This window comes from Schistocerca gregaria, chromosome 1, assembly GCF_023897955.1.
Source record: "Schistocerca gregaria isolate iqSchGreg1 chromosome 1, iqSchGreg1.2, whole genome shotgun sequence".
NCBI lineage: Eukaryota > Metazoa > Arthropoda > Insecta > Orthoptera > Acrididae > Schistocerca > Schistocerca gregaria.
This window is the reverse complement of record NC_064920.1, coordinates 186571209-186594509: the sequence shown is the minus strand read 5'-3', so window position 1 is coordinate 186594509 and position 23301 is coordinate 186571209. Positions and strand designations below refer to the sequence as shown.

Here is a 23301-nt window from a genome sequence, read left to right as displayed (position 1 = left end):
TACGGTCGCAGGTTCGAATCCTGCCTCGGGCATGGATGTGTGTGATGTCCTTAGGTTAGTTAGGTTTAAGTAGTTCTAAGTTCTAGGGGACTAATGACCACAGATGTTAAGTCCCATAGTGCTCAGAGCCATTTGAACCAAAATGTAAAGCATCAACTAACGAAGTTCAGGAATAAAAATGGTTTAAATGGCTCTGAGCACTATGGGACTTAACATCTGAGGTCATCAGTCCCCTAGAACTTAGAACTACTTAAACCTAACTAACCTAAGGACATCACACACATCCACTGAAGCGCCTAGAACCACTCGGACGCCACGGCCGACGAAGTTCAAGAATGCTGTACAACAAGCCTAAGACACATAAAGTATGTGCCAAGCAATGTTGTGAAGGATCTGCATTGAAATATTAAACGTAGCCAACCCCTCATAAAAAAATAAAGAATAAAAACTGAACGAGGCCAAAATTAGCTAAATGAGAGTTATGCGTGAAGCATTCAGTGAACTAGAGAGTAAAATTCTATCTATTAAGCTAACAGAAAATTTTAAAAAGTCTTGGTCTTATGTTAAATCAGTAAATGGATCGAAACCATCTGTCCAGACACTCTGTGACCAATAACAGTATCGAAACGGACGATATCCGCGAGAAGGCGGAAATACTATACGGCTTTTTCCCAAGTGGTTTCGCTGGAGAATATCGTTCTGTGTTTCCATTTCTAAACCGTCGCACGAACGTTAGAAAGATATCGAAATAAGTGGCCACATGATAGAAAAGCGACTAAAATCGCCAACAAAGGAAAGGCCACTATACCTCATAGGATGCTTATGCGATTCTACCTAGAGGACGCGAAGGAACTTGCTTCTCTTCAAACATCAGCGTTGCGCAGGTATCTGGTCAAATGAAGCGTCCCTAGCGATTGGAAGAAAAACGTAGATCATATGTTTCCAAGAACGGTAGTCGAACATACGTATAGAACTGTAGCATACATCTCTGAGGTAAGATCTGTTGTACAATTTTGAAAGATATTCTATGCACATATATTACGACAGTTCTGGAGACAGAAAATCTCCCCTCTAGGAGTCCACATGGGTTCCGAATGTAGCGATCGCGTGAAACGCTGCTTGCTGTGAAGGTCCACGAGACCCAGAAAACAGCAGACACTGGCGCCGAGGTTGATACCGTATGCCTTTACTTCCGGAAGGCGCTTGATACAGTTTCGTACTGCCACCCAGTGAACAAAATACGAGCTACGGAATATCAAACCTGCTATGTGGAGAGTTTCGAAAAAACAGAACACAGCTTGTCACTCTCAATGTAGAGAAAGTCTCAGGCATGAAATAAATTCGGGCATGTACCAAGGGACTGTTGTAGGTCCATTACTTTTCACAACGTACGCTGTGGTCAGAAGCAGTCTGAAAAGTCTGTTAAGGTGTTGCAGGGTAAACTGTGCTGAGAAATAACTGTTAAGAAAAAAATCCGATACGTTGCGACGTTTCCGAGTTAATTACCCAGTTAATGGCGTTTCGCGCGCAAATTCTAATGGCCCTCCAGATACAGTTAGGCTGTCAGCCTTTGGCTTGTGTTCGATCCTTACTACCCTCCTACAACCAATTTTTCTATCGCTCTCTTGTTCGGTTGTAGGAAAGGAAACGAGGAACTCGTTTGGCGACACAGTCTCTGGCGTGCCGCTTGAATTTGCGCGCAGCTGCCTGACTGGTGAACTTCAATGCCAATTAACTTGGAAACTGCGCAAATTATCACATTTTTGTTGTTGACAATTGTCTCTCAGCTCAACGTATCCTGCAACATCCTTACAAGCTTTTCAGACTTTTTCCGGACACACTGTATATAAATGACCTAGTGGACTACGTCGCAGGTGCCATGAGGCTTTGCCCGGATGATGCTGTTATATACAGAGGAGTTGCAACGGTAGAAAATTATAGTGAAATGCAAGATATCTACAGAGGATCGGCGCTTGGCGCATGGTGTGACAGTTCACTCTCGACATAAACAAATGTAACGTACTGCTCATAAACAGGCAGAATGGCGCATCATTGCGGAGCAATCGCTGGAAGCAATCACACTCATATCTAGGAGTATGCGTACGAAGCGTTTTAAAGTGGAGTGATAACATAAAAGTAATAGTAGGTAAGACAGACGCCAGATTGAGATTCATAGGAAGAATCATCAGGACGTGTAGTCAGCCTACAAAGGACCTAGCTTGAATATCGGTCCATAACAGACAGAATCGACAGAGGAGACAGAGAAGATCCAAAGAAGAGCAACGCGTTTCGTAACAGGTTCATTTGGAAGGAAGCTGCTCAGACATCGCCACTGGGAGACTCTGCATCACGGTGTAGTTTATTGTTAAAATCCCGAGAGCCTACGTTTTTAGAGGAGTCAAGCAATTTATGCTTCCTCCTACGTATAACGCGAGAAAATACCATGAACGTAAAATAAGAAAGATTCGAGTTCACATAGAATCTTTCCAGCAATCGCTTTTCCCGCATACCATTCGCGACTGTAACAGGAAAGGGGGGAAGTGACCGTCACACAAAAGGACCCTCCGCCGCACACCGTACGGTGGGTTACATAGCACAGATGTAGATGTAATGGGATCCTTTTGCTGCCACCCCAGTTGTATGGTGCACATGTTGTTTATTGATGATGTTCTTCCACTACTGTCGGACGCTCTACCTCTTGTTCTCCGCAGGAGGATGAGCTTTCAATCTGACGGTACAACATCCACTTTGATATTGATGTCCATCAGCAGCTTAATAACAGATACGCTCACCGCTGAATTATGAAACTCCAGTAAATAAACCTAAGAGGAAGATGTTGACAGGATCCTACCTGCTTGTCTCCTTGTACAACAGACAACGTGGATATTTAAAAGTGGGTGACAAAATGTTATTTGCCGTTCTAATACTGAGACAGGAGTGTATCGTTGATATGAGCTTAAGCTGCTGAGGTGTAAGATGTTTATGATAATAAAAAGGTAATGGCATTTCCGACCAGTAATTCATTATTTCTAAATTCTCCGTATAGTATAGTCAACCGCAATTATACAGGGTCTTCCATCTGAAGTTTCGGACGAGATTATCTCGAAAACTATATATCGGCTAAAAATATTTGGGTAAGACAAGTTCGTAAGCTCATTGGGGGACACCAAATGATACTACACGTGACCCCTAGCCCCCGCCTCCTTGAGTGCGGTGGGGGGCAACTTTTAAATCTTAAATGGAAACCTCAATTCTTTTATTGCAGATTCGGATTATCTATAAAAAACTAGTCAAGTTTTGTCTGAAACATTTTTTAAACCATTGGCAGATGGCACTGAAATCGTGAAAAATTAAAATTTGACAAGAACTCCCATTTACCTAGAATGATCCGAGAAGGACGCATCAGATCAAAAAAATGGTTCCAATGGCTCTGAGCACTATGGGACTTAACATCTGAGGTCATCAGTCCCCTAGAACTTAGAACTACTTAAACCTAATTAACCTAAGAACATCACACACATACATGCCCGAGGCAGGATTCGAACCTGCGACCGTAGCGGTCGCGCGGTTTCTGGCTGAAGCGCCTAGAACCGCTCGGTCATACAGGCCGGCGACGGCGACGCATCAGCTCGATACAAAATGTGAACCAGTTCGTTTATTACGCCAAATCAAAACCTTGTTAGGGAACTCTTCACAATTGCATTACTCACCCGACTGTGGCGCTACCGTGGCCAAACTGCGAGCTATGGCTCAGTATAAAGGTCGTTGCAGTGCTATCACACGTCACTTCACTTTCAGATTGTGAACCGTAAACATCAACTGACGAAAGTAAATTATTCTTTAGCGAAATATGGTTCACTATCCTCCTACAGAGTTTGTTGATATGATGTTAATTTTAGGTGAATGCCATAACAATTACGCTGCAGCTGCGCAGTTGTAGTTGAATCATTTCCCAAACAGACGACATCCAAGCGAAAACATTATTCGAAATTGCACTCAACGAGCTCGAAGTGGGTTCATGCACCGTCCATCTCGTCATCGCGAATACCTCTAAAATGGCGCTCGCACCCTTACCGTTCTCACCTGGATCTCGGGATGGGTGGTCGTGCGATTCAGAGACAAACTGGAATACCAACTGTTTTGAGGATGTTGAAGGCACATAAATATCATGCGTATCATATCACACTGGCACAGGTATTAACGCCGAAAGATGTGCAAATACTTGTGCGTTTCTGCCAATGGGCCTTGGAAATGATAAGAGGTGACAATGATTTTTGTAGATACATTGTGTTCACCGATGAAGCCACATTCAAAAGCAATGGCGAATTAAATCTTCATGATTGTCGTTATTCATCCCCTGTCAATCCACACTGGCACAGACCCGTTGACAATCAACACAAATAGTCGTTATGGACTGATGTGGAATTTTAAACGGTTACTCGATAGGACCGTATTTTTTTTACTGAAATGTTACTGGGAAATTTTATGCACAACATGCCCGCGATGATTTGTTGGAGCTAATGGATGGTGTTGATTTAGAAACTAGGCAACGAATCTGGTTCCAACAGGACGGAGCAGCTCCCCATTATGCTAAAAATGTGGGGAATTTTTTAAATTTACAGTACCCTGGTCGGTGGATAGGACGTGGCGCACCAAATCAGTGGCCTCCACGTTCACCACACCTAACATCTCCTAATTTTCTCTTGTGGGATTATTTAAAAAATATTGTTTATGACAGAGTGCCCACAAACCGAAACGATTGGGAACAACGCATTCGAAGAGCGCTTTGCAGCCATACCAAGGGATGTGCTGCTCAAAACTGTGGACAACTTTCGTACACGACTTTATGCGTTGAAGCAAATGAGGTTAATTTTGAACATTTTCTTCGTGACTAATTTCATTAATTAAGCACCCCAAATTGTGAGAGGCAAGGGGACTCACACTAATGAAGCACGCAACATGTGAGAGGCAAGGGGACTCACACTAATGAAGCTCCCCATGGGAACATCATTCTACTACGTCCATGTCGTTGTTTCTGGGTAACGCTAAAAGTAGGATACAGTACATTTTGTACAAAAATAGCTTAATTTGGGGTAACGAAAGAATTGGTGCAAATTTCTTATCGATCTGATGCGTCTTTCTCGGGCAGTTGTAAATAAATCAGAGTTCTTCCCAAATTTTACTTTTTTCTCGATTTCAGCGCAATCTGTCAATGGTTTAAAAAAATGTTTCAAACAAAACTTGGTTACTTTTCTATGGAGAATCCGAATCTGCAATAAAAAATAGGTGTTTCCATTTAAGATTTTAAAGTTGCCCCCCGCTCCACCCAAGAGGGCGGGGGCTGGAGGTCACGTGTAGTGCCATTTGATGTCCCCCTTTGAGCTTACGAACTTGTCTTACCCACTGTTTTTACCCAATTTATAGTTTTCAAAATAATCTCATCCGAAACTTCAGATATACCACTCTGTATATTATTTGTTGTCTAAAGGTTTGCCTCTAGCCAATTGTTCAAAATGTTACATGCTCGCCAGTTTAAAGCATTGAACCGAAAACAGCATCCAGAGCACCAACTCACAGCAGTCAGAACACCGAAGATTCATTAGAACACGCCTTTGAAACAGTGTTCTCCCAGGCAGAAGGTGACCGTGTTGATTGCTGGCTGCTAGAGAAGTTTGCTCTGATGCAGGATGCTGGTCTGGGGATGACGTGGCGACCTCAGGGCTGCCGTGGCACGCGTCCATCTTCCTGCAGCTGGATGAGGTGCCCGGAGCCTTCCAGTACCTGTGTGCTGGGGTCCTCGTCACTGACCGACACCTCCTCACAGGTGAGTGCAGCGCTGGGGTTCCTGTCGACTTACTGAGGAGGGAGGCGCGCTATGGTAGACCACATAGTTGTGAAAAGCTACTGTGGCAGGGTGCCGTAGTGGTTAGTGCATCTGCCTAGTGAGCAAGAGACCTGGTTTCGAAATCCAACCTCAGTACGAATTTTCATTCGTCCGTTTCAGCCTGCATGTATACATCATGGATATTTGAGACTTGAAAAGGTATCTGGAACCATATAGTTTCATTTCATTTAAACACCTATGCCTGGTGTGAAGTTGATGCATTAAGTTGTTCTGAAAGCGGTGCTGATATTTAAGGTAATAAAAGCGGATTAAAAGCTCTGAGCTATCTGGGGAAGTTATCCTTGAATTATTGATCAACTGTTTCACCAGGTATCCAGTCTAGTTTACCAAACTGCCAACCAGACTTAATTATAATCTTTTAATAGTCATCTTACGAGAACCAGTTATATATTTGGACATTTATTTTAACGTTGATCATTGTTCCGTTAAAATTTCAGCGTATTAAGCTTGATTCGTAACTAAACTGGTGCGTTATCTAGGACTGAGAAAATGTGAGTTTGTAATCTTACGGAACACATCAAATATGGAGCCAAGATTGGGAGACTGCATACAACACTGCATTCATAAAATAAAACACGAGGAACATATGCAAGAGGAAATTAACCACAACCAACCGATTCAATTTCAGCCCAAAGAAGTTACGTTCGTAGCGCAATCCTGGCTCAAATGGCTCTGAGCACTATGGGACTCAACTGCTGTGGTCATCAGTCCCCTAGAACTTAGAACTACTTAAACCTAAGTAATCTAAGGACATCACACACATCCATGCCCGAGGCAGGATTCGAACCTGCGCAATCCTGTTCGTCATGAAATTACCACACATTGGTATACTAAATTCATACTAACTCAATGTGAAATCTTCCTGAAAATATTAGCTGAGGGGTACTTTGATGATTACACCACATGCTTCACGTGATCAACTTGGGTTACACAAAGAGTGTAACTCCACAATAATTTTGATAATTAATATATTTTGATAATTTATATCGAAACACAATTTACAAAAGAAAAACCTCGAACTGGGTACTATCGTCTTACTATTAACTGGATAGATCAAACAAATTTATAAGCATGTGGTACTGGTCTCACAAAGTACATCCCACGTGGGTTGAACATAAAGAAAAGTTGCTATATTGGAAAATATTGTCAAGACGGGACGTTATAACCTCACGCACATTTGCATTGAAGATTGATGATATTAGTTAGAGTTACGGATCATCAACGCGTGGTTCCACTTTACCCACAAAGTAGTGACAAAGCAACTACTGGAAGATATTTTGAACTTCACACTCGAATTAAACTGCGTTGCAATGTAAGACAACATTAGATATTTTAGATGTAAACCTGAAATAAAGGTGATTAAATATTCAGTTAGGCTTAACTTAAGAAAACCATTGTCCTACGGACTTAGCAGAGACGCGCTTAGCCGGAGATCTTACCACTTCAGACGCTCGCTGGCGTGGGCCCCTACCGAGGGTGCTTCAAAGATACAAAACGGAAGTGACCAGAGAGGCAGCTTCCTATACCAACATGACAATGGACGGACAGGACCATACTAAGAATAGAAACCTCTTTGCTTTTAGAAAGCGTAGCTACCTGTTCCGATGTTGGTCCTACTGTTCTCTAGCAGACCGGCTTGTCTGCTACCATCGAGCATGCAATTAGAAATACAGGGTGTTTCAAAAATGACCGGTATATTTGAAACGGCAATACAAACTAAACGAGCAGCGATAGAAATACACCGTTTGTTGCAATATGCTTGGGACAACAGTACATTTTCAGGCAGACAAACTGTCGAAATTACAGTAGTTACAATTGTCAACAACAGATGGCGCTGCGGTCTGGGAAACTCTATAGTACGATATTTTCCACATATCCACCATGTGTAGCAATAATATGGCGTAGTCTCTGAATGAAATTACCCGAAACCTTTGACAAGGTGTCAGGCGGAATGGCTTCACATGCAGATGAGATGTACTGCTTCAGCTGTTCAATTGTTTCTGGATTCTGGCGGTACACCTGGTCTTTCAAGTGTCCCCACAGAAAGAAGTCACAGGCGTTCATGTCTGGCGAATAGGGAGGCCAATCCACGCCGCCTCCTGTATGTTTCGAATAGCCCAAAGCAATCACACGATCATCGAAATATTCATTCAGGACTACCAATTAATTCTGTGAAAACTCCACATCAACAGCACTTTCCATATCCACAATATTTGCAGTTCCATATCCACAACATTTGCGGTGCAAGTTTTAGGTGATTCACCCGATATAGTATATACACCAGGTGTCTCTCCTAAGATTCCTCAGGCGCATTTTTTTCTGGTGTTCCCGCAAATATTTGCGATTTTGTTCTTGCAGTGTGCGGCCAGGGTCAGCCCAAACAAATACGGCTCATCTCATGTTTTATACAAAGCCCAGTGTCGACGGAAAGCAACGGTTTGTTTCCAGTTTCAAACAAAATAATTGTTAAAGCTGAATTTTACGTGCCATTCGATAGAGCGCTCGCAAATTGGTGTAGTGGAATATTTTTTTCTTCGATTTGAATTAACAGGAGCAATAAGACAGAAACAATATAATAATCAGTACTCAAGGAGCGACTGAGCAGCAGCGCTGCTGCTTGCCGGTAGCACTCAGCATGGGCCGGGATGATGCTGTCGCTGCTCCAGTACGGACTATTCTTCGTGTTTTACTGTACCTGCTAATACATACCGATAAATTAATTTGGGACCGCTCTATCGTATGATCATGTAAAATTCCGCTTTAAAAATCATTTCGTTTGACATTGGAAACAAGCCGATGTTTTCCTACGACATAGGGCGTCACCTAAATACTTGGTGAGCAGCATTCATTAGGGTTGACTCCAGCTACACAATTCGAAAACGAATTTGCAAATACTTGCCGAAACACCGGGGAAAACGCTCCTGACGACTCTTAGGACAGCCATCCTGTATATACTCTAAGACGACAAGCGACGCGTCACGAAGGAATTATGCTATTCGGATGGAAATTGGTAGATGTGATGTACATGTACGGACAAGCAAATTATTACAATTTCGGAAACATGGGATGATTTATTCAAGGGAAACAGCTTCAGAAACTGAAAAAGTCTGTAAGGAGTTGGTCCATCACTGGCTTCGCTTTGACTGACAGATTTGTTGAATGTCTTACTGAGGTATATCGTGCCAAATTCTGTCCAACTGGAACATTAGATCGTAAAAATTCCTAGCTGGTTGGAGGGGCTTGCCCATAATGCTCCAAACTTTCTCAATTGGAAAGAGATCCGGTGATCTTGCTGGTCAAGGTACGGTCTGGCAAGCACGAAGACATTTAGTAGAATAGTAGAAACTCTCGCAATATGTTGGCATGCATTATCTAGCTGAAATGTAAGTTCAGCATGTGAAATCTGGTTTCGCAGGACAGAGCGGATCAGGTTGTGGAAAGGGGCCCAAAACAGTTGATGCTAGTTGCACAAACATACAACTTTATGTGCTAAAAACGCTTAATCACACATGCACTTAAAAGAATTTAGAAACAATGCAACAATACAGCTGTAGGGCAGAACACAAGTTACTAAAATTGCATTAAGGAATAGACACAGCTGAAGCCCTTAGCTACAAAACAGAAGAATTGAGTGGTTAATTCCTGGATAACAATAACTCCAGTAAGGAAATTTTAAAAGCTTTTAGACAAGGACCTTTCAAATTTTAATTTAAGTAGGCTGAAGGCCTAATCTTAAAATATTTCACATAAAGTTCGTCTGAAGACCATATACTGAACATAGAACAACTCAAGGCTTAAGGCCTGGATAACAAATTAAGGGCCGGCCGGAGTGGCCGAGCGGTTCTAGGCGCTTCAGTCTGGAGCCGCGCGACCGCTACAGTCGCAGGTTCGAATCCTGCCTCGGGAATGGTTGTGTGTGATGTCCTTAGGTTGGTTAGGTTTAAGTAGTTCTAAGTTCTACGGGACTGATGACCTCAGCTCTCAAGTCCCATAGTGCTCAGAGCCATTTTGAGCCAACAAATTAAAGTAGAGAGGAAAGTTTTGAAATTTCAAATGATTTTTTTCTTTGATGGCTGAAGGCCGTATCTTAAAATACTTCACATAAAGTTCGGCTGAAGGCCATATACTGAACATAAAACAACTCAAGGCTTAAGGCCTAGATAATAAATTAAGATAGAAACTTTTCAAATGATGATTTTTTTTCTTCAGGTGGCTGAAGGCCATATCTCAAAATATTTCACGTAAGGTTCGGCTGAAGGCCACATACTGAGCATTAAAAGAAACTAAATTAATAACACAGCTGAAGGCCTCACACAGTACTTGAGACAAAAGAAGGTTAGGTGTGACAGGCAGCCAAGCGTAACACTAAATGATCGAGTGGCAGCACGACTTAGGGACTGCTGAAGAACCAACCAACAACCTAATCAATTCCCTTCCATCCAACCAACGGCACGACAACCGAAAATATCAGCGAGGACAAAGATCGCAGCAGCACTACGTCGTGATGATTGGCATCTAAACACAGTCAAGGCACAATAACTAATGAAAGAAAAAAAAAGAAAAAAGGAGAACAACACCAAGCTGACGAACTACACACCGTGCCGGACAGCGCCAACACGGCGAGGAAAACACACTACTGGAAAACTGCGCTAACGACCAGAGCAGGTAACTAGAACGTTAACGGCCACAAGACAGAAGACACCGCTGGTGTACTTCACTAATAATTTACAATCATTTCAACAGTTAAACACCATACAGGAAGACGCCTGCCAAATTTCGCCGACTCCAGCACACCATACGTTGCTGCTTGCGGGAATGGCCCAGGAAGCAACAACCGGCAATGAATGAAGAGATCTCACAGCAGTTAAGGTTTCGTAACTGGTTAACTGATTACTCAGCTCCAGTATCCATGTTCGGTGGGCGACGAACCTTGCAGCTCTCGCAGCTAGTGCCTGACAACTCCGACCGCGTGTGCACGCCGCCAGCGGCCTCTGCCAGACCACACGCCGTGGAGGCTTTCTCGCTGTTCTGTCGCAGCCCACCGACTACCCACACACACCGCCACACGGAAAATATAGCGGTCTCACCAACGATGGTACAGCAGTACTAGTATCGATAAACGCTGCTGAAGCCACTGAGGGAGGCAAGTGAGCGACTCGTTCAGGTACTAACTGGGGGATCAATAAGGCGCCACTCGATGGTGAGATTATGCCAAAAGAATAAACTGCATCAGCGCCAGCCAGCCACGGATCAGGATGGTTTGCCATGAAGAGGTACAAAACGTATCGCAGAATATGCTCGACGTACCGCTGTATTGCAAGGGTGCCGTGAATGACAGCCAAAGGGGTACTGCTATAAAAAGAAATGGCACCTGAGACCATCGCACCTCGTTGGCGGCTCGCAGTTCGGACAAGAAGGGAACAGAAGGGGCAGTCAGGTTGGTATCCCACTGCCGTCTGTGGTGTCGCCAGACAAGTCTTCACTGGACATTAGGGCTCATTTCGAAGAAGGATCATCAGTCAATGAGATTCTAGGCCAAAGAAGTGTCTGGAGATGCCCTGGACCCGAACAGCAGAATAATGGCATGGGTGACAGTCGCCAGCCATACGATCCCACAACCAGCAGTGATCGTCCGCGGAGCCATTTTTTTTTTTTTTTCATGGGGAGGCCACTTTGGTTGTCATTCGCAACATCCTTACAACACACAGGAAGGTCGGCGATATTCTACACCCCGTTTTGTTGCCCTTTATGGCAAGCCGTTCTGGGCTTATATTTCAGCAAGCCAATGTCCGCTCCCACACGGCGAGAGTTATTGCCTGTCTTCGTGTTTGTCAAACCCTACCTTCGCCAGCAATGTCGCCGGATCGCTCGCCAATCGAGAAAGGATGTGGCATTGTGGGCAGAGCCCTCCAACAAGTCCTAAAATTTTGAAAAATTTGGTACGATATCACTCAGAAGGACATACAGCAAATTCATCAATCAATGCCAAGCTGAATAAGTGCTTGCATAGAGGTCAGGGATAGACCAACGAGTTGTTGTCTTGCTCAGTTTGTAAACCTCGTTCTCTTGAATAAAACACTCAACTTTTCTGAAAATATACTCATTTTTTTAATCTGTACATGTACATCACATCTACCAATTCCGTCTCATCCAGATAATTCCTTCCTGTTGTATCTATTTTTGTCTTAGTGTATATACAATACTAACGGCACTATCACAATTCAATGATGATGACGTCCTCTTGGGTAAAATATTACGGAGGTAAAATAGTCCCCCATTCGGATCTCCGGGCGGGGACTACTCAGGAGGACGTCGTTATCAGGAGAAAGAAAACTGGCATTTTACGGATCGGAGCGTGGAATGTCAGATCCCTTAATCGGGCAGGTACGTTAGAAAATTTAAAAAGGGAAATGGATAGGTTAAAGTTAGATATAGTGGGAATTAGTGAAGTTCGGTGGCAGGAGGAACAAGACTTTTGGTCAGGTGAATACAGGGTTATTAATACAAAATCAAATAGGGGTAATGCAGGAGTTTAATAATGAATAGGAAAATAGGAATGCGGGTAAGCTTCTACAAACAGCATAGTGAACGCATTATTGTGGCCAAGATAGACACAAAGCCCATGCCTACGACAGTAGTACAAGTTTAAATGCCAACTAGCTCTGCAGATGATGAAGAAATTGATGAAATGAATGATGAGATAAAAGAAATTATTCAGGTAGTGAAGGGAGACGAAAATTTAATAGTCATGGGTGACTGGAATTCGTCAGTAGGACAAGGGAGAGAAGGAAACATAGTAGGTGATTATGGATTGGGGCTAAGAAATGAAAGAGGAAGCCGTCTGGTAGAATTTTGCACAGAGCATAACTTAATCATTGCTAACACTTGGTTTAAGAATCATGAAAGAAGGTTGTATACATGGAAGAATCCTGGAGATACTAAAAGGTATCAGATAGATTATATAATGGTAAGACAGAGATTTAGGAATCAGGTTTTAAATTGTAGGACATTTCCAGGGGCAGATGTGGACTCTGACCACAATCTATTGGTTACGACCTGTAGGTTAAAACTGAAGAAACTGCAAAAAGGTGGGAATTTAAGGACATAGAATCTGGATAAGCTGAAAGAACCAGAGGTTGTACACAGTTTCAAGGAGAGCATAAGGGAACAATTGGCAGCAATGGGGGAAAGAAACACAGTTGAAGAAGAATGGGTAGCTCTGAGGGATGAAGTAGTGAAGGCAGCAGAGGATAAAGTAGGTAAAAAGACGAGGGTTGCTAGAAATCCTTGGGTAACAGAAGAAATATTGAATTTAATTGATGAAAGGAGAAAATATAAAAATGCAGTAAATGAAGCAGGCAAAATGGAATACAAACATCTCAAAAATGAGATCGACAGGAAGTGCAAAATGGCTAAGCAGGGATGGCTAGAGGACAAATGTAAGGATGTAGAAGCTTATCTCACTAGGGGTAAGATAGATACTGCCTACAGGAAAATTAAAGAGACCTTTGGAGAGAAGAGAACCACGTGTATGAATATCAAGAGCTCAGATGGCAATCCAGTTCTAAGCAAAGAAGGGAAGGCAGAAAGGTGGAAGGAGTATATAGAAGGTTTATACAAGGCCGATGTACTTGAGGACAATATTATGGAAATGGAAGAGGATGTAGATGAAGACGAAATGGGAGGTAAGACACTGCGTGAAGAGTTTGACAGAGCACTGAAAGACCTGAGTCGAAACAAGGCCCCCGGAGTAGACAACATTCCATTAGAACTACTGACGGCCTTGGGAGAGCCAGTCATGACAAAACTCTACCAGCTGGTGAGCAAGATGTATGAGACAGGTAAAATACCCTCAGACTTCAGGAAGAATACAATAATTCCAATCCCAAAGAAAGCAGGTGCTGACAGATGTGAAAATTACCGAACAATCAGTTGAATAAGCCACAGTTGCAAAATACTAACGCGAATTCTTTACAGACGAATGGAAAAACTGGTAGATGCGGACCTCGGGGAGGATCAGTTTGGATTCCGTCGAAATGTTGGAACACGTGAGGCAATACTGACCTTACGACTTATCTTAGAAGAAAGATTAAGAAAAGGCAAACCTAAGTTTCTAGCATTTGTAGACTTAGAGAAAGCTTTTGACAATGTTGACTGGAATACTCTCTTTCAAATTCTGAAGGTGGCAGGGGTAAAATACAGGGAGCGAAAGGCTATTTACAATTTGTACAGAAACCAGATGGCAGTCATAAGAGTCGAGGGGCATGAAAGGGAAGCAGTGGTTGGGAAAGGAGTGAGACAGGGTTGTAGCCTCTCCCCAATGTTATTCAATCTGTATACTGAGCAAGCAGTAAAGGAAACAAAAGAAAAATTTGGAGTAGGTATTAAAATTCATGGAGAAGAAATAAAAACTGTGAGGTTCGCCGATGACATCGTAATTCTGTCAGAGACAGCAAAGGACTTGGAAGAGCAGTTGAACGGAATGGATAGTGTCTTAAAAATAGGATATAAGATGAACATCAACAAAAGCAAAACGAGGATAATGGAGTGTAGTCAAATTAAATCGGGTGATCCTGAGGGAATTAGATTAGGAAATGAGACACTTAAAGTAGTAAAGGAGTTTTGCTATTTAGCAAGTAAAATAACTGATGATGGTCGAAGTAGAGAGGATATAAAATGTAGACTGGCAATGGCAAGGAAAGCGTTTCTGAAGAAGAGAAATTTGTTATCATCGAATATATATTTATGTATCAGGAAGTCGTTTATGAAAGTATTTGTTTGGAGTGTAGCCATGTATGGATGTGAAACATGGACGATAACTAGTTTGGACAAGAAGAGAATAGAAGCTTTCGAAATGTGGTGCTACAGAAGAATGTTGAAGATTAGGTGGGTAGATCACATAACTAATGAGGAGGTATTGAATAGGATTGGGGAGAAGTGAAGTTTGTGGCACAACTTGACTAGAAGAAGGGATCGGTTAGTAGGACATGTTTTGAGGCATCAAGGGATCACAAATTTAGCATTAGAGGGCAGCGTGGAGGGTAAAAATAGTAGAGGGAGACCAAGAGATGAATACACTAAGCAGATTCAGAAGGATGTAGGTTGCAGTAGGTACTGGGAGATGAAGCAGCTTGCACAGGATAGAGTAGCGTGGAGAGCTGCATCAAACCAGTCTCAGGACTGAAGACAACAACAACAACTCCTTAAATTGCCTTTACATTTGGCAATTCTGTTCCTGTAAGAGCGTCCTGTTGACGCAGTCTATGAGTAAGACATGAATCTAGTTACAATAACATTGCAATGATCAAGTAAATATATTCGTCTAGGATGGAAAAAGTAGGTGGGAAGGGTAAGGGAGGCACCATGGAGGGACGTATGCCAGCCCTAAATAGCCTAAGGCTCTCCGAAGTATATCAAATAGGGAGAGGCACACCTTCCGAGTCCGAACATTGGATCTCATCATTACAAAAGATTGGCCAGTAAAATGTAGGGAGCAAGCAAGGTAATACCGTTAGACAACAATGATGAGGTGTGTAGGAGTATAAACGAATTAAAAGATGGATTCAGACCAACCGACCAGTCAGGGGTAACAGTAGGGGCTACAGAGCCGAATTTTCAATGGACGAGCAGCCACCTCTGTTCGGTCTGGCCATCAGTTAAGATTATACAAACTGCACTAGCAGACAAAGTGTAAAATTAGTTTCAGCGCTAGGACGCCATCGGCAAAAACTGAGCCTATTGTGAGAGCTAGCTTTAGTGTCAGCCTTATCGCGGTAAAACTGACTCACTCTACTAAAATGTGCGCCGCTGATAAAGGGACACGTCATCCGTAGTATGACGGAGCGTCTTGTTTAAGAAAGCGTTCGTGGGACAGTCTGGTGTGGCTGGAGTGAGCCGACAGAGAATTGTAGATTACTGACGGGACGTTTTGTATGAATAAATCCATGTAGAAATTTTTTTCATGGTGCTTAGCTTGTTAGTTGCCGCTACAGCACACCACTCACTATTCCATGACGATAGAAGTTGCCGGAAGAGAGTCTTAGTTCTATGATATACTTTTTAGCAGCCTTGTTGGTCAAATGATCTGCAAGTTCTTTACCTCAAATTACGTGGTTACGGTGTTTTGAAACTCGGTGGTATGAATCAGAAAACCAGTTTTGTTACTGTTACGTCGTTGTATATACCTTATTGCTTTCCACGTGTTTCACTACATAAGAAGCTTATTTCTTCGTCTAGAGCAATTTTAGAGTAGTTGCGGTTATCCCTTAATAATTTTTTTGTTTTTGGATTACAACCTTCTCATTATTTTTGCTTTAGGGCGTTCCAATAGCTCATGATATTTCGTTGCTCTTTCCCGTTCTTTCAACATTACTTCATGGTTTGTTGTCTTTCTTTTATCTTTACTCCGCCGTCTAGTGCCTGTTTCCTACACCGTCTTTCCATAGAAACCTTCTACTTTTAAAACTTTCCCTCTAAACGTTCATCTTTACTCTATTTCTTCTTCTCTTAGGTTTTTCTTGCCAAGTTTTTCTTGACTTCTTGAACCGAGGTGTTTGATTTTATATCTCCCTCCCTCCCCCTCCCCCCCCCCCCCCACACACACAAAGAATTGGAATCTCTTTTTGGTTAGGCTGTTCTCATCAATTCTGAAACTACGTCTAAAGAAAACAGGAGCAATTTCCTCTTCCTAACTGTATCTGAGACTTTCTGTCTTCTGCTAAATTTCATTGTTACTACTTAATTTCTAAAATTCTCAAGTTTTTAGATAACCTATCATTTTCTTATAAATCTTCTGTCTAACACCCCTACTTTTTCAGTAATAACAATTCGGTGGAATACATGCATGTGTTCACTGCTGTGTGGTAGGGCTTTATTTTTAGGTTTTCCTACATACAATTTTTTTGTTTTATGTATGGTCAGTCATAATACACGCAGTATTTACCATTAAAGGTAACATCCTACACTGAAGATCCAGATAAACTAGAACACCTGTCTAATATCGTGTAGGGCCCCCCGCAAGCAAGAGGAAATGCCGCGACACGACGTGGCATGGACTCGACTAATGTCTGATGTAGTGCTGGAGGGAAATGACACCATGAATCTTGCAGGGCTGTCCAAAATCCGTAATAGTACGAGAGGGTGGAGATCTCTTCTGAACACTACGTTTCATGGCATTCCAGATATGGTCAATAACGTTCATGTCTGGGTAGTTTGGTGGCCAGTGGAAGTGTTTAAACTCAGAACACTTCCTCATTTTCTTATCTAATTAAATGAAGGTTAATATGGAATACCAAACGCTGGGCCCTGTCAGATGAATCGCCAGCTGAGGTCTGACAAAGAACAGCAGGGGAAGAGAAACATGGGTTGATTCCACTGGCGAAAGTGAAATTGGTGGTTTTGAGCTCACGCAGTAAAACTGCTTATGGGTTCCCTGACAGGATAGTTTTGGGAACTGCTGTTTTATTACAGCGTTCATTCTTAGTGGGGAATGTGCCAGATTCATTTAGACTCGAATTCAGCTGATAATATGAGTTTAGACCCGAAGGAAGTAGGGTCATCATCCCTAATGTTTACCATATTCTCGATAGTCTAGTGCTCTAACCTGAAACAGAAATGTTGTCACTTGATGGGTGCGGCAGGTGTCAGCAACAAGTCGAGAGAATGAATCCATATGGTTTCAGAGACCTTTTCAAGTCTAAAATATCTATCATATATATATGTGCAGACTGAAACTACGAATGGATATGTGTACCAAGGCCAGGATTCGAACGCAGGTCTCCTGCTCAGGAGGGAGATGCGCTAACAACTACGCCAGCGGTTTTGTACAAGTGCATCGACTACACTAGTACGCCTACTTCTTCAACCCAAACTCCCATCAAGCCACAGCCCACTTGATATTCCCCCTAAACTCAAATGGCGTTGCAAATGCTCTCCAACGATATTGGAATAGCATCTCAGCATCGAACAAACCTGGGTATCCTGCCTGAAACCCAGTGAAAGGTCTCTGTTGGATTCCTTTCATGTTAATTTCTTAAATCTGTTGTCATTTACCGCATAAATTCCTCTTCTAAATTTACTATGGTGGTTCTGACTATCTGGAAGGAGACTGAGCAGTGGAATGCGGGTGGTTCTGACTATCTGGAAGGAGACTGAGCAGTGGAATGCGTTACTTTTACACATAATCAAGAACGATCTGTCACACCAGTACACTTTAAAACACAGTTTATATGTAATTCATGTCATCCAGTCTCTCTCCGATCTTTGTGTTGGTTGGTTAAATGCTGGCTCAAAGATTCTTCCGTACAGTTCATTTTCTACGACTGATAGTTGCTCACCTCCTCTTTTGGTAATGCTCTGGGCTTCCGATGCACGCAGTAGCACTGACATGCTGATGATGTTGCAGAGTTTCTGCTTAGTTTTCTGGACAAGAGTTTGGAGGATAGAAGTCTTGTGGCGAAAGGTAAACTTTGTTTGCTTTCCGTAGTCTAGTTTGGTATTCTATTTGTCTTCTGTAGCAGTTTTTTATACTTAAACCAATGTATTTGAAGTAGGAAGTGTCCTTGAAAGTGTAGCTTCTATGGGAAGGTCATCGCGTAGTTCTGTAGCCGTTCCTTAGCTTTATATGATAATTTATTGCCTTTTTTCATTAATTTTCTTCATTATTTTCATGACAGTTTCATTCAGATTCTTAAAAAGCGTTTCAGTTTCACTATTGTTTTTTTCTACTGAAAGTATGTCATTTGCATAGGCCAGTATATTTCGTTGTTTATGTTTTGATATTTCCATTTGGTGCCCGTTTGTTGCCACTTTGGCTTCTCTTACTAATTTTTCCACGTAACGTTAAAGAAAAGTTGGGATAATACATTAACTAGCAGTTGACACTGAACTGAAATAAATGTAACATATTGCATAAAAATTGGTGAATAAATCCGCTATTGGCGGCAAATACGTAGGAACGTAGGAGTAACCATCTGGAGCGACCTAAAGTGTAATGACCACTTGAAACAAACTGTTGGAAAAGTAAATGCGACACAGTGATCCATAAGAAGAATCTTAAGGAAATATTATTTACCCACGAAAGAAGTGGCCTACAAATCACATGTTCGACGTATTCTTGAGTATTCAAAAAATGGTTCAAATGGCTCTGAGCACTATGGGACTTAACATCTGACGTCTTGAGTATTACTCGTAAGTCTGGTACCCTTACCAGGTTGGATTAATACGAGGGTAATCCCAAAAGCAGGTCTCCTATTCTTTTTTTATAAGTACATAGACCTGTTTATTGCTACAATGGTTTACATCACTTTACAGCTTGAACATTATGCTATTTTTCGACATAATCACCATTTCTGACGATCCATTTTTATAGACGCTGTGGCAGTTTTTGTATGCCCATGTCATTCCAACTCGCCGCCATGAGGTCTCACGCTCCTTTGTTCGTCGTGAATTTCGGTCCGACCAGCTGCAAACTCTCTACACCAGTTACGAACATTTTTGAGATTCATGCACGACCCGCTATAAACTTCCGTTAACTGGCGATGGATTTCAGTCGGCGCAGGGCCCTTTGCATTCAAAAACCGAATAACTGCGCGCAGTTCGCACTTGGCGGTAACATCCAACGGGAGCTCCATTCTCAACGGCTGCCAAGCCAAGACAGCGCCTCAGCGCGGCGCGCGCATGTTTACACACAGCGCGTGAAGCAGTCTTCATAACAGTGTGACCAGCTGCCACACAGAGTTCTGCAATTATTAAAAAAAATAGGAGACCTTACTTTTGGGATGACCCTCGTATAAGAGACTGATAAGACACAACGATCTGGGTCGTTTAGTCGGCGCGAGACCAATGCGGAGATCCTGAACAAGCTCTACCGGCAAACGCTACAAGACAGGCTTACTGCATAATGGAGAAATTCACTATTGAAATGCTGCGTGATTACATTCCAGGAACAGTCGAGCAATGTATTACTTCCTCCCACAACTGTTTCGAGAAAATTCGAGGAGTTAGAGCTAATGCGGGGGTTTACCGACAATCACTCTTCCCAAGCGTCATTCGGGAATGATACAGAGAAGGGGAATCAGATAGTGGTAGTATAAGTACCCTCCACCACATACTTTAAAGTTGCTTTTAATCTATCCGTGTAGATGTTTGGTTGTCCATCTCCGTCCTCTTAGAAATACTCATTTGACACTCTCAGGATGGAGGGAATAATGAGCCAGTAGGCTGCTCCCTTAAGCCCATCAGTTCATTCCATCTGTGCCGCCTTATTTAGCACTTACCTCAAAGAAGTCATGTGCAATTGTTAATAGAACTTGTTTTGGGGAGAGAGTGGAGGAACTGTGCCCCAGATTGCCAGCAGCAGCAACAGTGTGGAGAGTGTGGGTGCCGCAGTATGGATGTGTTACAGACATGTCTGGACTGGAAGGCGAGGCCCCCGACTACGAGCGCAGGCCGCTGTCCCAGCTGTTCGCCGTGCTGGGCGCTGCCACGGCCAACTGGGATCCCGATGCACCTGGTGCTGTCATAAGCAAGGTAAAGCACTTTGCCCTGTTATATGGGTGAAACCTATGTAGGGACTTCCGGTAACACGACCTTGGGTCGCTGCCAGGCCACTTGGAGCGCTGCAAGCTAATCAGTCCTCGATCATCGCCACGCGGAGTAGCCGTGTGCGGTCTTGGGTGTCTTGTCACGGTTCGTGCTGCTCCCCCCCCCCCCTCCGCCCCCCCCCCCATCGGAGGTTCTTCGAGTCCTCCCTCGCGCATGGGTGTGGATGTGTTGTCCTTAGTGTAAGTTAGTTTAAGTTAGATTAAGTAGTGCGTAAGTTTAGGGACCGATGACCTCAGCAGTTTGGTCCCATAGTCCTTACCACAAATTTCCTCCATCATCTTATCTTATCTTTGGGTAATTTAAAGTCTTCAGTATTTATTGTGATTTAGTTCAAAATAGACTCAGGTATCATTCCACTGTGTTCCTGTCTACGACCTACTTTTGTGTATTGCACTCTTTGAACTGCATTGTACATTCGTTACTGATAGTATGCTTCCATCTGTAAAACTGCGTGGGGTAAATAACTCAATATTGGCTTTTGTTTCACATAAAACAGAAGCTAGTTTTGTAGCATGTTCTTCTGCGGACTTATGTACTGGGTGATCAAGAAGTCAGTATAAATTTGAAAGCTTATTAAACCACGGAATAACGTAGATAGAGAGGTAAAAATTGACACACGTGCTTGGAATTACATGTGGTTTTATTAGAACAGAAAAAAACAACAACAAAGTATTGCTAGACGCGTGAAAGATCTCTTGCGCGCGTCATTTGGTGATGCTCGTGTGCTCAGCTGCCACTTTCGTCATGCTTGGCCTCACAGGTCCCCTGACCTCAGTCCATGTGATTATTGGCTGAAGTCACAAGTGTATCGTGATCGACCGACATCTCTAGGGATGCTGAAAGACAACATCCGACGCCAATGCCTCACCATAACTCCAGACATGCTTTACAGTGCTGCTCACAACATTATTCCTCGACTACAGCTATTGTTGAGGATTGATGGTGGACATGTTGAGCATTTCCTGTAAAGAACATCATCTTTGCATTGTCTTACTTTGTTATGCTAATTATTGCTATTCTGATGAGATGAAGCGCCATCTGTCAGACATTTTCGAACTTTTGTAGTTTTTTGGTTCTAATAAAACCCGATGTCATTCCAAGCATGTGTGTCAATTTGTACTTCTCTATCTACATTATTCCGTGATTTATTCAGTTTTCAAATTTATACTGACTTTTTGATCACCCGGTATATTTGATACTGCTTATGACCCGTGTATGAACTGCTCGTTTTAGAAGCATTGTAAGTATATTGCTTGTGTACTATTTCATTTTTGTTAGCATCTGTGTTGTGAACTTTTCCATATTTAATGGAGAACTCTATGCTAGCAGGTTTTGACAGAATTGGTATTCATCTTTATTACATCTTGTGACGAAAAAACTATGTAATTTTACTTTTAATATATTTGCTTCTTGCCACTGAGTGCCATGCATTTTACAGCGGCTTGCAGAGAATGGATATACAGGTAGATAAGTATGTTCGTAGTCTTAGCGACTAGAACATTCTTCCTTACAAATGCTAAAAATGTAACGGTAGTTACGCAGAAGTATTCATACGTTATTAACAAATACTGCAAAGAGTACATTTTAGCAGAAATCAGTGTACTAGAATCATGCATCATCCTTTTCAATGAAAAGTTCGGAGTCCTTCATTAAAGCCGATAAATTACGAAAAAAGGATACAAAAAAAGAAAATACGGAGAATAGGAGCAACAAACTATAAATTTAAATCGGGCTGTTCACACACGGATTCACAAGTACTAACAAGTAGACATGAGTCCACATGCGACGAGAGAGTTTCTGTTTCGTAGGAAACAAAAAAGGATATCATGTATCCCAGTCAATATTATGGATCTGAGGAAAATTAAGCATAACACGAGCAACATATTTACACTGTAATTCAAAGAGTGCAATAGGCACAGGAAAATCGTAATCAGGAACACAATACAATGAAGCCAGCTTCTGTGTCATGTCAGATAATTTCTTAGGTTCTGACATAGTTAAAGCAAAATTATTTCCACTTGATAATAGCCACATGGCCGAAATTCTAATAGTGGGTTTTACAAATAAATTATTTTACTGTCAAAAAGCAAATATCACGTCTTTTTAAAAAATTTACGTGACTTTTAACCCAAATTAAGAGAAGTTAATCTTAGTTTTTGACTGAGTCTTTTAGAATACGCAGACTGACAAAAACGCCATACTTTTCCTGTATTCGAAGTTAACTATCAGGCCACTAAGAGCGCTGCTATCTTTATCTGCTTCCTTAACCTAACATGGGCCTTGCGCTTCTCATAATTTGGTGTTCTGTGTTGTTCAAATGTGTGTGAAATCTTATGAGAGTTAACTGCTAAGGTCATCAGTCCCTAAGCTTACACACTACTGAACCTAAATTATCCTAAGGACAAACACACACAGCATGCCCGAGGGAGGACTCGAACCTCCGCCGGGACTAGCCGCACACTCCATGACTGCAGCCCCTAAGACCGCTCAGCTAATCCCGCTCGACGGTGTTCAGTGTTTACACGGGTAGCATGGATGGGAAATCAACAGCTCGCTGATCGTTAACCAGTTCATAGAGAGCCGATTAATTTATAAGAGGTTTTTAATGGGATGTTCAGAATGTAATCGTAACCGATTAGATATTAAACTGAATATCGGCGGTATGTTCTACGTGGAAAAAAATGTAGTGGAAGGAATCTCTAAAACTGCACTGAACTGTCAGATGGCGTTAGATATGTGGCATGTCAGAAGTATGCAGTTAGTAGCCGATGCAGACAGTGAATGGCTATGTG

The 23301-nt window shown here is 42.4% G+C and overlaps 1 protein-coding gene across 3 annotated transcripts in view; it reads left to right on the top strand.

The window, feature by feature from the left end:
* The window catches only part of LOC126336406 (serine protease 53-like), a 182217-nt gene that overhangs the window by 38534 nt on the left and 120382 nt on the right, over positions 1-23301 (top strand). For 2 of the 3 annotated variants that reach the window (XM_050000101.1, XM_050000113.1), the window contains exons 3-4: positions 5687-5824; positions 20310-20434. In XM_050000101.1, the coding sequence (XP_049856058.1) occupies positions 5687-5824; positions 20310-20434 (263 nt within the window). The remainder of the gene's footprint in view (positions 1-5686; positions 5825-20309; positions 20435-23301) is intronic. The other variant, XM_050000108.1, reaches the window with a different exon arrangement.